This window comes from Schistocerca nitens, chromosome 1, assembly GCF_023898315.1.
Source record: "Schistocerca nitens isolate TAMUIC-IGC-003100 chromosome 1, iqSchNite1.1, whole genome shotgun sequence".
In the NCBI taxonomy this organism is placed as follows: domain Eukaryota; kingdom Metazoa; phylum Arthropoda; class Insecta; order Orthoptera; family Acrididae; genus Schistocerca; species Schistocerca nitens.
This window is the reverse complement of record NC_064614.1, coordinates 224,514,847-224,531,911: the sequence shown is the minus strand read 5'-3', so window position 1 is coordinate 224,531,911 and position 17,065 is coordinate 224,514,847. Positions and strand designations below refer to the sequence as shown.

Sequence of the window (17,065 nt, the reverse complement as noted above, 5' to 3'; positions counted from 1 at the left end):
GCATTGTATTTATTAATGTGATAATGTAGCACGTATCAACCAATAAAAGCATTTTAATGAGTGTGATAAAGGTAAAAAATCAAAGTGTAAATAGCTTTTTCAGAGATAAAATTTTTTGCCTAGTTCACATAATATCCTATGACTCAGTAAGTATCTTGTACTGCACACTTTCTAAAATAGCCTATGTTCTTCCTCAGGGTTCAAGCTGTCTCGTTACCAAATTTTATCAAAATTAATTCAGCAGGTTAGTAATAATAATTTTCAATCAATTTTTGATGTGGCAGTTTTTCACACATCTCAGTGTTTTTTACATCATACATCCTGAACTATGCATTGTACAATGATATAATTTTGCAGGTATATATTCACACTGTCTGCAAAATATATCGTGAATACAGTTAGTGGTAAAGAAGTAATAAATTCAAATGTGTCATCATTTTGTGGAGGAGTGTCAGCAAGAAAAACTTTTTTAAAGATTTAAAATAATATGCAAAGCTTGTTTCAAATCTCTACATGCTCTCAATTCTCGAAGTGGTTGCACCCCGTACTGGATGATTAAAATCTGGGTATTCATGTGTCGTGGCTTACAGTTCTTTTTCACCACACCATCACCACAACCACCACCACGCTTTTGACAGGTAGGTGGTTCTTACCCCTACAAGTATTCTTTCCAGCCAGTGTACCATGGCTGGTTGAAATCAATCCAGCCATTTTGGAGGAGATATGGAACATGCAGACATACAAACACACATTTTTATAACGTGTATGGCTACCTCTTTTTCTGTGATCCAATTCTGATGAGGTAAAGCTTATACAGCACCAAAAGCTATACTTAAGTCCCCTGTGTAAACCACATGAAAATTTGTCTACAGATTTATTATTAGTATAGATTATTATCATTTCTATGTAATCTAGAGGTTAGAATAGAGAACCCAACTTTGCAAATGTTACGCATGTTTTATGAAGTTAACATTTTCTTTTTTCTTTTCTTTAATGGCTTATTTTTATTTTTTTTATGTCACAGTTGTAACTTCTTTGTCTTGCTTGAGAAAATATTGGGATTCATTTGACACTGTATGTACTCTCGTACTAATAAGTGTTACTTACCTGTGGCTCATATAGAGAGGGCAGCCAGCACACATGCAGCACAATATAAGAATAATGATGACAATCAGGAGTAGTATTGTCATTATAATTAAGATCCAGAAGAGTGAGTTACTTTCAGCTTTAGCTTCTTTCTGAAGAAGAGATACATAACATTAAAATAAGTTGTATAAACTAGTTCAGGGATTACTTCATGTGACAAAGAATATAATAAAAATAATAAGAAATATTTTGAATAGCTATACTTCCAAAGGTGAAATTCTATGTATCGTTAATTGACACACACAGAGAAGCACAAAAACTATTCTATCGTTCAGAACTGTTAGTTCCTTTCTCAGAGAAAGAAAAGGCATAGGTTTTATTCGTTTATTTATTTAGAAAGGAGGGGCAAGTCTCTCAGACCCCAGATGAAAGCGATCTAATAATTGTGAAGACATGGTCAAAGGTGGTACACTGGTAACTGCTATGCCAGATTCAATATAAAGATGACCGAGTAAGAAGTAAAAATGGAATAATAGGTAGGGAAATGAGAAGTAAAATTGGCACTGTGATTAAGAACTTGGAGAAAACTGGTAAAGAACATGAGGTAAAAACCAAAAAGAGAGAGAAAACAAAGACTAAAGATGTAATAGAGTAATAGCACAGGAGGGTGTCAAGATACAAAGGTATGTTAGACAGTAAGTTTCCATCACTGGAGTTCAAGGAAACTAGCACCAGGTATGAGGACCCAAATAGTCTGAGAGTTCTAACAAGCTCTCGGATATTGTCAGTCATGGTGTATAGCATGGCCGCATCAGCAACTCGGTATTGACATCCCCATGGTGGACAGTTCTGTGTCCATTCACATAATCAGCCTGTTCTGTGGTGGTCATTATTATACAAAATACCATGCAGTGAACATGTGTTAGTTGGTGAATGATATGCATGGTTTCAAGTTTTGCTCTGATTTTTATTTACTACGATTTAGTAGTCGTGGGGCTGGAGTAAGTGATAGTGGGTGGATACATGGGCAAGATTTACACTGAGAATGATTGTAGATATAAGGACAATGGTCTTGGAATGTCATCTTGTTCAATGAGAATGTTAGGGCAGTAGGTGGTATGCGGAGTAGATCAGGGTAATGATTTCATTTCTGGGCTGGAGAAAGTCATAGCATTGGTGGAATAATGTATTGAGACTTTAAAGGCCTGAAAGGTTCTGGGAGAAAGGTAGGTGCTTCTGAGTTTTTTGGAATTGAGAGCTTTTTTGGGGGGGGGGGGGGGAGGAGGGGGGGACAACCAGAGAACACTGTGCAGGAGGTGTGTTTGTGAATGAGATCCTTGGAATTGTCGAGGGAGAGGAAAGCCTAGAAGAATTTGTTAGTATAGATGTTGAGGGATTTGGTAGTGGTGCAATTACATTTGCCACAGATGCTGAAATTGTGGGGAAGGAAGCTTTTAAGTGCTGGCAGCTGTCAAAGTGAATGTATTTCTGCATACTGGTTAGTTTTATATGGACTGAGGTCTGGATGCGTTCCTCAGTGGGATGAAGGTTAATGTCAAGGAAGGTAGCTTTGAATTTTAATTAGTATCAGGTGACGTTATCAGGAGAAAGAAAACTGGCGTTCTACGGATCGGAGCGTGGAATGTCAGGTCCCTTAATCGGGCAGGTAGGTTAGAAAATTTGAAAAGGGAAATGGATAGGTTAAAGTTAGATATAGTGGGAATTAGCGAAGTTCGGTGGCAGGAGGAACAAGACTTCTGGTCAGGTGACTACAGGGTTATAAACACAAAGTCAAATAGGGGTAATGCAGGAGTAGGTTTAATAATGAATAGGGAAATAGGAAAGCGGGTAAGCTACTACAAACAGCTTAGTGAACGCATTATTGTGGCCAAAATAGATACGAAGCCCACACCTACTACAGTAGTACAAGTTTATATGCCAACTAGCTCTGCAGATGACGAAGAAATTGAAGAAATGTATGATGAAATAAAAGAAATTATTCAGATAGTGAAGGGAGACGAAAATTTAATAGTCATGGGTGACTGGAATTCGAGTGTAGGAAAAGGGAGAGAAGGAAACGTAGTAGGTGAATATGGATTGGTGCTAAGAAATGAAAGAGGAAGCCACCTGGTAGAATTTTGCACAGAGCACAACTTAATCGTAGCTAACACTTGGTTTAAGAATCATGATAGAAGGTTGTATACATGGAAGAACCCTGGAGATACTAAAAGGTATCAGATAGATTATATAATGGTAAGACAGAGATTTAGGAACCAGGTTTTAAATTGTAAGACATTTCCAGGGGCAGATGTGGACTCTGACCACAATCTATTGGTTATGACCTGTAGATTAAAACTGAAGAAACTGCAAAAAGGTGGGAATTTAAGGAGATGGGACCTGGATAAACTGAAAGAACCAGAGGTTGTAGAGAGTTTCAGGGAGAGCATAAGGGAACAATTGACAGGAATGGGGGAAAGAAATACAGTAGAAGAAGAATGGGTAGCTTTGAGGGATGAAGTAGTGAAGGCAGCAGAGGATCAAGTAGGTAAAAAGACGAGGGCTAGTAGAAATCCTTGGGTAACAGAAGAAATATTGAATTTAATTGATGAAAGGAGAAAATATAAAAATGCAGTAAATGAAGCAGGCAATAAGGAATACAAACGTCTCAAAAATGAGATCGACAGGAAGTGCAAAATGGCTAAGCAGGGATGGCTAGAGGACAAATGTAAGGATGTAGAGGCTTATCTCACTAGGGGTAAGATAGATACTGCCTACAGGAAAATTAAAGAGACCTTTGGAGATAAGAGAACCACTTGTATGAACATCAAGAGCTCAGATGGCAACCCAGTTCTAAGCAAAGAAGGGAAAGCAGAAAGGTGGAAGGAGTATATAGAGGGTCTATACAAGGGCGATGTACTTGAGGACAATATTATGGAAATGGAAGAGGATGTAGATGAAGATGAAATGGGAGATACGATACTGCGTGAAGAGTTTGACAGAGCACTGAAAGACCTGAGTCGAAACAAGGCCCCCGGAGTAGACAACATTCCATTGGAACTACTGACAGCCTTGGGAGAGCCAGCCCTGACAAAACTCTACCATCTGGTGAGCAAGATGTATGAAACAGGCGAAATACCCTCAGACTTCAAGAAGAATATAATAATTCCAATACCAAAGAAAGCAGGTGTTGACAGATGTGAGAATTACCGAACAAGAAGTTTAATAAGCCACAGCTGCAAAATACTAACACGAATTCTTTACAGACGAATGGAAAAACTAGTAGAAGCCGACCTCGGGGAAGAACAGTTTGGATTCCGTAGAAATACTGGAACACGTGAGGCAATACTGACCTTACGACTTATCTTAGAAGAAAGATTAAGGAAAGGCAAACCTACGTTTCTAGCATTTGTAGACTTAGAGAAAGCTTTTGACAATGTTGGCTGGAATACTCTCTTTCAAATTCTGAAGGTGGCAGGGGTAAAATACAGGGAGCGAAAGGCTATTTACAATTTGTACAGAAACCAGATGGCAGTTATAAGAGTCGAGGGACATGAAAGGGAAGCAGTGGTTGGGAAGGGAGTAAGACAGGGTTGTAGCCTCTCCCCGATGTTATTCAATCTGTATATTGAGCAAGCAGTAAAGGAAACAAAAAAAAAATTCGGAGTAGGTATTAAAATCCATGGAGAAGAAATAAAAACTCTGAGGTTTGCCGATGACATTGTAATTCTGTCAGAGACAGCAAAGGACTTGGAAGAGCAGTTGAACGGAATGGATGGTGTCTTGAAGGGAGGATATAAGATGAACATCAACAAAAGCAAAACGAGGATAATGGAATGTAGTCGAATTAAGTCGGGTGATGTTGTGGGTATTAGATTAGGAAATGAGACACTTAAAGTAGTAAAGGAGTTTTGCTATTTGGGGAGCAAAATAACTGATGATGGTTGAAGTAGAGAGGATATAAAATGTAGACTGGCAATGGCAAGGAAAGCGTTTCTGAAGAAGAGAAATTTGTTAACATCGAGTATAGATTTAAGTGTCAGGAAGTCATTTCTGAAAGTATTTGTATGGAGTGTAGCCATGTATGGAAGTGAAACATGGACGATAAATAGTTTGGACAAGAAGAGAATAGAAGCTTTCAAAATGTGGTGCTACAGAAGAATGCTGAAGATTAGATGGGTAGATCACATAACTAATGAGGTGGTACTGAATAGGATTGGGGAGAAGAGGAGTTTGTGGCACAACTTGACCAGAAGAAGGGATCGGTTGGTAGGACATGTTCTGAGGCATCAAGGGATCACCAATTTAGTATTGGAGGGCAGCGTGGAGGGTAAAAATCGTAGGGGGAGACCAAGAGATGAATACACTAAGCAGATTCAGAAGGATGTAGGTTGCAGTAGGTACTGGGAGATGAAGAAGCTTGCACAGGATAGAGTAGCATGGAGAGCTTCATCAAACCAGTCTCAGGACTGAAGACCACAACAACAACAACAGGTGACTATGAGTTGCAACTGGGAGTTCAGTTACTGTAGGAAGTATAGGAGTTCTTTACCAAAGAGCCCAGACATTAAATATGTTATTAGTAACACTGTATAAAACCAGGGTGCTCAGCTTATGAGTCTTGAAGAATATGTAACTTTGAGATGAGGACAACCACCGCCAAAATATTGCATGTTGAATAAAAATTCTTCCACTCTTTATTGAAAGATCATAACTGGCTTTTTATTCTTAAAATGCATCATTAGGTGATCTCTACATAGGAGGAACAACATATTTACTCTTCAGAATAATCAGTTGTTAAAGGTAAGTGATCACAATCACATAAGCATCTAAAATAGCATAGCTACATTACCTTTTAAATCACTGTAATGTACATGAAAGACAGTTATAGACAAGTCCCACAGTTCATTGCCAAAGCAACTAAAATAAATAACTTGCTGTAAAATGGAGGTCCAAGTTAAAATGATTGGGCCCTATAAAATAAAGGTATGTGTCAGTGACCAGGAAAAACAAAAGAAATCAGAAAGTCATAAGTGCCCCAAGAACATCCGGAGAAACAAAGTCAAATAAGTGTAGCCTAACTTCAGTTAGGAGCTAGAAAGAAAGAAGCAAAGCTGAACACATACCTTATTCACAGACAGTGTCAGACTGACCTAAACTGACAGAACCATGCAAGAAATGGCGCATGCACAGAGTCAGAGAAGGGTTGAGTCATGTTTATTGATGAGAAGGATGAAAACTGGTTGTACAATGCTACTAAACTAATCCTCCAACAAGCAAGTGATTGAATATACTGACATATAAAGGCAATGCATAAAGAATTTGTTTCTAGGAACCAATAATCTACTTATTCAAACATTCAAAATCAGACAAATAGTTCATGTTATATACATCCATCTCTGCATTGAGTGTTTCATCTGGGGATTTATTCATTGAGCAATAAATTTCCAATTCTTCTTGCCCTCACTTTCTTGATACGGTATCTGAAGATTGGAGGCGAGATCTATAATTGAATGCCCTGTTTCCTAAAGGTGGATACTTAAGGCTGATTTGGAGCCTGGGCTGTCAATGTGCTCCTTAAAGCATATCTCTAAATTTTTTATTGGTTGACTGAAACACCTTGAACTACACCCATCACGTGTAGTACAATATACTCAGGAGATTTATAACTTTTATATCTCGACTTTTCCGCTGTCTGGACCTCTGGCCATTATTTCTAGGGGTGAAGTAGGTTGGAACTATGTTTTTGGAACCCAGATATTTGCCAATCCTTCTGGAAATGTTACCGTAGTAAGTTACTCTACAATAAACTAAATCGATGTGGGACTTATAGTGCATTGGGGTGAGGGTACTGGAACCATTAAGTGATTCTCTGGCCACAGGAGGATTACAGTTCTCATTCTTGGTCTTTAAAACACTCCTGTTAATGTCACTGACAAAGTAACCCCTCTATTGATTGGAATGGGCTATGAACTGAATTATCCTGAACTCACACATGTAGGCTTCTTGAGACAATAGGATGTTGTGCTGCCATCTTTTATTCAGTTGGATGGTTTTAAGAATTATGAATTATTAGGTCAGAAGTCGTAGATTTTCTATAAATATCATAACTAATAGTGTTGTCTCAAGTGTAATAGGCAAATCTAAGAAAGGTAGGGTTCCATTAATGAAGTGTTCCATGTTAAACTGGATGTTATTATTCAAGCTGTTTATGTTTAGCTCAAGGAAAAAGCTATTACAATATTGGGATGTCAATAAGATAATATTGTCTACATATTGGGACCATAAAATGATCTTGTTGGAGTATATAGTTAGATCCTCCATGACACGGTGCTCGAAATCTGTCATGTTTGCCAAACAATAAGAAAACATAGCTGACCCCTATCTTTGTACATGTAGGTATATCATCTCCAAATTTAAAATAATTGAAACTTAACATCAACTTCAACTGGCTGTAAAACACCAAACCATCTCTGTCAGGGGTCTTTTGGTATGTCTTCTAAGGTTCTCATTAATTATATCCTGTACCTGATCCTTAGGAATACGTGTATATATGCTTTTCACATCAAGAGAAAAAATGGGTGTACATAAATTTAGACAATATAGTCTACAGAGAACAACGACATGATGCTATATTTAAATTAAAATGAACAGTTAAGATCAAAATAATATTTGTTTATTTACCAGTTTTGGCTTATGTAAAAGCCATCTTCAGAATTTTTCACCCGTATGACTGGTGGCTCCTTGGTTGTCTTGTGATATGTACAATCGTGGTATCACGAGACAACCGAGGAGCCGCCAGCACCAGCCATAGGAAGCTGAAACCAGTAAATAAACAAACATTACTGTGATCTTGACCGTTCATTTTGACTTAAAAATGGGTGTTTAGGAGGAATGGCTAAGTTAGAAAGCTTATTGACAATTTCCTCTCTGTAGATACACTGTGCTTGACTGGATGGTTAAAATTTTTAACCAGGTAAAAAAGCATAGAAAGCTTATTGACAATTTCCTCTCTGTAGATACACTGTGCTTGACTGGATGGTTAAAATTTTTAACCAGGTCTTGGTCTATTTTTTGTATTTACAGTCAGAAGCTTGGGCATAATGTTCTTATGTGTATTTACCACCCTCAAAGCGTAGGAGCTGATTGGTTCGTTGATACCAGTGTTCTCTTGGTATGTAAATTAGGAAATACTTTTGTGACTGAGAACTTTCTTAATATTTGCCAAATATTTGTTTATTGAATCAAATCTGCTTTCAACTTAAAGAATTTTTCTTTCAAGTGACTCATGAAAAGACTGTCATAGATCAGGGCCATCCCATTTGCCATAGTAGGCCCCCTGATTTGTTTGTATTCCTATCCCTCAAATAAAGGAGGTTTTAGGGAGACTTGCTGGTTGGGATTGGTAGAGGTGTCTTTTGGCACTGAGAGGACATGTGCATGTTGAATGTTTGTGTATAGTGAGGTCACATTGATAGTGATAAGGAGTGTTTCATGTGAGAGACAGATGGAAATGGATTTGAGGCATTCCAGGAAATGAATAGACCTTTTACATTGAATGGGACACTGTGTGATGGGTTGGAGATGTTGGTTGTTTTTGTGTATTTCAGGAATTAGGATCAGGAGGGGTAAGGAGTTCTGTGCAAGCAGTTGGTAAGTCCTTCTGAGTGGCATAGGGTTTTAAGGATTTTCTTTAGCTCAGTGTGGGTGGAAGAAATGGGATCATTAGGTATAATTGTGTATGTCAAGGTGTTTAAGAGCTGACAAAAACCATACATCATGTACTCCTCACTGTCAAGTAACACAGTAGTGGAACTTTTTATCTGCGAGGACAGATTGTGCAGTCTACCTCCAGGTCATTGATACAGTGGACCTCAGTTTGAGTAAGATTTGGATGTTAGTGATATTTTTAGGCATGATGCTGCAAATGAGGAATTGCTGGAGTGGCATAAGAGTATGGTTTTGGGAAAGAGGGAAAGGATCCCTTTGGGACCACAGCCCCTCTAGGAATCCCTCACTTTCACCATCACCTTCTAGAGTTGTTCTTTAATGGAGGTCATACATTAATTTACGCTACCGAAGCATTTCATCACTGCTGCACCTAGAAAGTCATGTGTATTTCAACTTGTTCCACACCCCTAAAAGTTCAACCTAATATATGATATACTAGATAAGTGTATGTGTAGGTGAAAAGAGGGGACAGTTGGGCCAGCAGATCAATAACATAAGTGTGATTTTGCTCAAGCAGAGGGAATGTTAGCATCAGATTTGACATTCTGCAAAGATTGAATACCAGCAATACAATGTAATTATGAACATTTTGTTGAGAAACTAGTCTTGAAGAGTAAAACACATTTGTGGATGGTAAAACAACTAGGAGAGAAGATGTGTCATTGTGCCTCTACAGTCTACACTGGTAAAGTTAAGGAGCAGAAATGCAAAACAATGGAATTCAAAAGAACTGAACTGAAAAATTTATCTGTAGAGTCCCAAGTAGAACTGGCAGTAGATGGCAAAACTAGATTGACATTTATACAACTGAAAAAGTTCATATCTCTCATGTTAAGCTATAGAGAATTCTCTCCAGTAAGGTATGAAGGACCTTGCAGCAGATCTTTGTGTTCTTTCAGTCACTGACTTATATTGTAACAACATTTAGTGTTGTTGTTGCTGACACTCTTGGTTCAGTGCCTTTGTTTATGCTTTTTTATTCTCTTTTGCAAACAGTCTGTATGTGCTCCTCTTTTTCTATTGCTGTTTTGGTACTTCAAAAAACATTGCAACCAAATTGTTATCTGTGTCATAGACACCTTATTCCACTTTTAAAAAGGTCACATAACTAAAAATGAAGTTCTTACTTTAAAAACAACTGCTGCCTATCAAACACGCTATTCATTTACTACAATGTAAATGGATAAATAAAAAAAACCTACTCACCAAGTGGCGACAAGGGAACACACACACACAAAAGGATTTAACTTATACAAGCTTTTGGAGCCAGTGGCTCCTTTTCTGGCAGAAGAGTTGAAGTAGAAGGAAGAGAGGTGAAGGAAAAGGACTAGAGAGGTTTAGGAAAAGGGATACAGATCATAAAAGTCACCCAGAACCTAGGGTCAGGGGAGCCTTACCGGACAGGATGAAAAGGAAAGACTGATTGTTGGGGACAGCACCGGACAAGGTTTGAATATGTCAGAGCTTAAAGATGGAAGACAGGGTAATATGCAAGAGAGAGATTAACTACTAAAACATCGTGCATGAGTCAGTAAGAGTGAAAAGCTAAGTGAATTATTTGTAACAGAGGTGGGAGGGTGGTGGCAAAAATTAGACAAGTCAGATAATGAAAGGTGTAGAAAACTAAAATGGAGTGAAGAAATGAGTAGTTACTGTGAATAAATGCTGAGACGGAAGGAATTTATGTAAATTAAGGCCAAGTGGGTGGCGAGAACCAAGGAGATGTTGTGGAGTTCTGAGAAACTGGTGTATGGGGGAAGAATCCAGATAGCACATGTGGTGAAACGGGCACCAAGGTCGTGACTGTCATGTTGTACAGCATGCTCTGCAACAGGATATTGTATTATGTTGCCTGTGTACACCCTCTGCCTATGCCCATTCATCCTGTCTGATAACTGGGTGGTAGTTGTGCCGAAGTCTGAACAGTGTTTACATAACAGCCATTGTCGGTTCCAAGCCCAGGGCCCCATCTCACAAGTGATGGTGAAGGAGAAGGGAGAGGAGTAACAACCTTGTAAAAAAACCTTGGTCCATCTGGTTCTGGATGGTAGCACCCAGTTAGGGCCCCAACCTATGGTTACAGGTGAAGGCAGAAGAGGAATGTCACTTCCCAACGGCAGAGAGAGTGGAAGAGCCACTGAAACATATCAAGTACTGGCTGTACTCTGTGTTAGGGGCAGCTACCAATGGCATTTGTGTCCCCATGTCAGGGGTGGCCTGAACTCATCTTCTGGCACTAACAACTTGAGTTGTATAACTGGAAGAACACGATCTGTCTCAACAAAAAATTTTTTTAGCTCATGGAATTGATCACACTATTGAATTGAGATTACCACAGGGGGACAATCCCCCACTGACCAAGGTCAATGCAAGCAGGCATTTGGATTCCAGGGGACCTGCCAAAAAGTGCGTAAGGGAAGAGTCGTAGCTCCCAAGAACCTCAAAGAAGATTAAAACTAAAAAGACTTTCAGAATTGGAACCATAAATGTACAGACAATGATTAAGACTGGTAAACTTAAACAGGTTGTAGATGACAGATGAGATGAAAGAGAGAAGCATTGGAATACTAGCGATGCCAGAAACGAGATACACTGACGAAGATACAGTGGAGTCAGAAGGCTTCATGATACTGAAAGGGAAACCAGAAGTTAGAGTGGGAAAGGAAAGACATGCACCTAGATGCTTTGGTACGGGATTCATAGTAGACAAGAGATACAAGGATGGCATAACTGAAAGTGGAGAGCAATAAATGAGGAAATGGGCATACTAAAGACCCTTGTGGGGGACAAAAAGGACAACAGGGCTCAAGTGGACTGCCTAGCCTTTGCGAGTGACATAGCAATAGTAAGTGAGATGGAAGAAGATGTGAAGACACAACTTGAAAACTTAAGTAAGGTGGCCAGAAAGGTGGGACAGAGGATCGCATATAACAAGACAAAGACATTAAGTACCACTGCAGGCTGCGAAACACCGGAAGGCACTGTGCAAATGGTGGACAAATTTAAATATCTGGGAGAATTTATAACAGGAAGGAACAGGAGCAAGGAGGGAATAACAGAGGATAAAGAAGATGAGGTCTGTGTTCTGTATGATGAGAGAGATATGCAATAAAAAGAATATATCCACAGAGGCAAAAATGAGCCACTACAAAGCAATGGTGAGGAACGCAGTATTATATGCTGCTGAGACAATGACACTAGGAAGAAATGGGGCAGGACAACTAGAGAAAGAAGAGACAAAAATACTGAGAAAAGTACTAGGTCCCAAAAGAGGTGGAGAGAGATGGATGCAAAGACCTAGGGAAGAACTGTACCGGAACATGAGAACAATATCCGGGGAAATCGGACTCAAAAGGGCAAGGTTTGCTGGACTTGTAATTAGGATGAGTACGGACAGAATGACTAAGAGAGTGTGGGAAACAACAGGGAGGACAAGGGGAAAGACAGGAACCAAGTGGGTTGTTGAACTTCGGAAGGACTGGTTGGAACTGGGGATCAGGTCAAAGGAAATGAAAATTGGAGGAACAAATATACACCAACCAATATGCCGGAGATCAATGACAGAGAAGAATACAAGAAAAGGTTAGAGTGTCACCAGTGGAGCCGACAGGGGAAAAAGACACTGAAGATCTCGGAAGAAGAGTAGGAGATAAGAAGAGAAAGAATGAAGAGTTTCTGGGAGAAGAAGAGGAAAATGCAGTCCACGAAGGGGCTACCCGGAGTCCTACAGAGGCTGTAACACAAGAAGAAGAAGACGGAGAAGAAGAAGAAGAAGAAGAAGAAGAAGAAGAAGAAGATAACAGCTTGTATATAATGTGTGAATTTCACAGGTGGCTCTCCCTCTGACAGTATATTTTTTGCCAGTTACAGGGCTGGAATTGGTGGTGGTAGGAGAGTGTATAGAGCAAGTGTTGCAGCAGGGACAGTCGTAGGGGTAGGGAGATGGGTGCAGAAAGAGAACATGATCTGACAAGAATACTGCAGAGATTAGGGTGGCGACAAATAGCTATTCTAGGTGTGGTGGGCAAAATCTCAGACAGAATGAATCTCATTTCAGGACATGATTTTAGGAAGTCATGGCCTTGTTGAAGGAGCCGATTGATACATTCAAGACCAGGATAATACCAGGAAAATGCCATATATGCTTTCACCAGTCAAATTTTGAATGATATGAATAACCGAACACCACCCATTGGGATTTTTTGTGATATCTCAAAGGCTTTTGATTGTGTAAATCATGAAATTCTGCTAGACAAGCTCAAGTATTGTGGCATGAGTGGGACAGTGCACAAATGGTTTAATTCGTACCGAACTGGAAGAGTGCAGAAAGTTGAAATAAGTAGTTCTCATAACATGCAAAGATCAGCACATTCTTCAAACTGGGGAACTATCAAGAATGGGGTTCCACAAGGGTCAGTCTTGGGTCCTTTGTTGTTCTTATTATATATTAATGACTTGCCATTCTATATTCATGAAGAGGCAAAGTTAGTTCTCTTTGCTGATGATACAAGTATAGTAATCACACCTGACAAACAAGAATTAACTGATGAAATTGTCAATACTGTCTTTCAGAAAATTACTAAATGGTTCCTTATAAACGGACTCTCACTGAATTTTGATAAGACACAGTACATACAGTTCCGTACAGTGAATGGTATGACGCCATTAATAAATATAGACTTTAATCAGAAGCATATAGCTAAGGTAGAATATTCCAAATTTTTAGGTGTGTCCATTGATGAGAGATTAAATTGGAAGAAACACATTGATGATCTGCTGAAACGTTTGAGTTCAGCTACTTATACAATAAGGGTCATTGCAAATTTTGGCGATAAACATCTTAGTAAATTAGCTTACTACACCTATTTTCACTCATTGCTTTCATATGGCATCATATTTTGGGGTAATTCATCACTGAGGAATAAAGTATTTATTGCACAAAAGCGTGTAATCAGAATAATAGCTGGAGTCCACCCAAGATCATCCTGCAGACATTTATTTAAGGATCTAGGGATATTCACAGTAGCTTCTCAGTATATATACTCTCTTATGAAATTTGTTATTAACAACCAAACCCAATTCAAAAGTAATAGCAGTGTGCATAACTACAATACTAGGAGAAAGGATGATCTTCACTATTCAAGATTAAATCTAACTTTGGCACAGAAAGGGGTGAATTATACTGGCACTAAAGTCTTTGGTCACTTACCAAATAGTATCAAACGTCTGACAGATAACCAACAAGTATTTAAGAAGAAATTAAAAGAATTTCTGAATGACAACTCCTTCTACTCCATAGAGGAATTTTTAGATATAAATTAAAAATAAAAATAAAAAAATAAAGAAAAACAAAAAACGCAAAAAAATAAAGTTGTTATATTAACTTAAGTATGTTGTTAAATTAACCTAATTATGTCATGTGTTGGAAAATTCGACTCGTTCCACATCATTACGAAATATCGTATTCATGATCCATGGAACTTGTATTAATCTAATCTAATCTAATCTAATGGGTGACAAGTGGTGTGCTCCGAAGTTGTTTTTTGGAGGATTCAGCAGTACCAGGATTGGGTGTGATGGCCCAGGAAATCTGCTTTTGAACTAGGCTGTTGGGACAATTACATCCAGTGAAGGCTAAAGTGAGAGTGGTGGTGTATTGCAGTAAAGTGTCTGCATCCCAGCAAATACTTTTGCCTCAAATGCCAAGGCTGTATGGCTGCTGTGAACATTTGACATGGAAAGTATGGCAACTGTCAAAATGTAAGTACTGTTGTTTGTTAGTAGGCGTGATGTGGATGGAAGTGTGTAGCTGACCTTCGGTGAGGATGAGATCAACGTCAAGGAAAGTGGCATGGAGTCTGGAATAGGACCATGTGAAATTTAATTGGGAGAAGGTATTTACATATTCCAGAAACTTTGACAGGTCAGCCTCACCGAGAGTCCATATGACAAAGATGTCATCAATTTATCTAAACCAAACGAGAGGCTGAAGGCATATGGATCCCAAGAAAGCCCCCTCCAAGAAACCAAAGAAAAGATTGGTGTAGGAAGGAGCCATTCTGGTTCCCATGGCCATACCCCTGATCTGTTTGTATGCCTGCCCCTCAAAGGTGAAGTAATTGCTGGTAAGTATGAAGTTGATATATTCATTTACTATTACTGTTTAACCCTTTCCTGAGTATACTGATTAATACTGAAACCATCTTTTCTATAAATGTGATTTATTTGCAGTAACATGGAGCATGGCGAGCTGCATCAAACCAGTCTTTGGACTGAACAACAACAACAACAACAACAACAACATGATGGTTTCCTGTCATGTTAAAAGTATTTTTCAAACCCGTAATCCCAAAAAAACAATAACAAAATGATTTATAGACATATTAGCAACTATTTCTAGTTAGTAATTCCTCCATTACAGATATTGCAGCTGTCAGTATTCAGCTGTAAATTACAAGTGCTGTTAATTATATCTCATGCATTTATAATGATCCATGTATTCACATCTAATTTTTAATTTCATGCCTATAATCTAGTGACACTGGATCCATTAGGTGAGCATAAGTCGTAGTAATGTATCCATCTTCAAAAATTGAGCAGGAACTGACTCAAAAACCATCTGTTAAGTTCAACAGAGAAACCTAAATTGGGAATCAGAATATGAAACAGACGCATAAAATGCGCATCAGAAATGTCCTGCACCAATATGCCAGGACAGTAAGTGAGTTTAAAAACTTGGATTGGTGTCGCTGAAATGCAGATGAGTCACGTAGCTGTGATATGTCCCAGCACAGCGAGCTTAGTGTGTTGCACAAAGGGATTAGAAAACAGGAAGCAGTGGGTAAAACCCGTAGCTAGAAAAAATGTGCATGCCTATGACCAAGTGACAGTGACAGCTACTGAATAAAACTTGGAAATATATGAAAAATATTAAAACTCAATCTAACAGAGTCTGGAAGAGGATGAGGATATCACATTGTGTGTCTAGATGTCACAAGTTCGTAGTAACATTACATTTCATTGTATCATCCTAGTTCATGAATAAAACAGCTTTTTATGAACTACAAAATCATACAATGGTAAACTACAATTTACCAAACATTTAAAATTAAACTAGTACCAAACCAGTGTGGAGAGATGGAGGACGGTCTTAGTTTTTCTGAGTGGCAACACAGCCGTACCATTTCAACCCTTAGAAAATTCACAGTGATAGAAATTGAACAGCCATGCAGATGTAGGGATGTGGCCATGCTACATTGCTCTTGAATGTTGTGTTTGTCTCTTGACAAAAAGGTGTTGGCTTGGTGTGAGTGACTGTATATTGTGGTGAATCTCTATGAATAGTAGTGCAGTATAAATAAGGAAATTTCGCTGTACTATTTTGTTGGGATTTGGGCTGTGATTTTACAACTGGATTATCTCAATGTATTTGGGACTCTGCCAAATAGTTTGCTATTTATTATTCAACTTGAGGCAGGACAGACACACCTTCAAATATCTTTTTTAAGGCTATCTGAGTGAGTTTTACTGACATTACACTACTCCACTTTTAAATAAATTTCATCATTGTGTTGATTACATTATTCAGTCTTCTCATTTTTATTTAATGCATTGTATCAGTTATTTATTTATGTACATTATTGCTGACTCCTCCCCCATGAACCATGGACCTTGCCATTGGTGGGGAGGCTTGTGTGCCTCAGCGATACAGATAGCCGTACCGTGGGTGCAACCACAACGGAGCGGTGTCTGTTGAGAGGCCAGACAAATGTGTAGCTCCTGAAGGGGGGCAGCAGCCTTTTCAGTAGTTGCAGGGGCAACAGTCTGGATGATTGACTGATCTGGCCTTGTAACACTAACCAAAATGGCCTTGCTGTGTGAATGGCTGAAAGCAAGGGGAAACTACAGCCATAATTTTTCCCGAGGGCATGCAGCTTTAATGTATGGTTAAATGATGATGGCGTCCTCTTGGGTAAAATATTCAGAAGGTAAAATAGTCCCCCATTCGGATCTCCGGACAGGGACTGCTCCGGAGGACGTTGTTATCAGGAGAAAGAAAACTGGCGTTCTACAGATCGGAGCGTGGAATGTCAGATCCCTTAATCGGGCAGGTATGTTAGAAAATTTAAAAAGGGAAATCAATAGGTTAAAGTTAGATATAGTGGGAATTAGTGAAGTTTGGTGGCAGGAGGAACAAGACTTCTGGTCAGGTGACTACAGGGTTATAAACACAAAATCAAATAGGGGTAAT

The 17,065-nt window shown here is 38.9% G+C and overlaps 1 protein-coding gene across 1 annotated transcript in view; it reads right to left on the bottom strand.

Moving 5' to 3' along the window:
• Window positions 1-17,065, bottom strand: part of LOC126238244 (cadherin-86C-like) — a 333,139-nt gene that overhangs the window by 19,163 nt on the left and 296,911 nt on the right. The window contains exon 18 of the mRNA XM_049947781.1: window positions 1,108-1,238. Coding sequence (XP_049803738.1) covers window positions 1,108-1,238 — 131 coding nt within the window. The remainder of the gene's footprint in view (window positions 1-1,107; window positions 1,239-17,065) is intronic.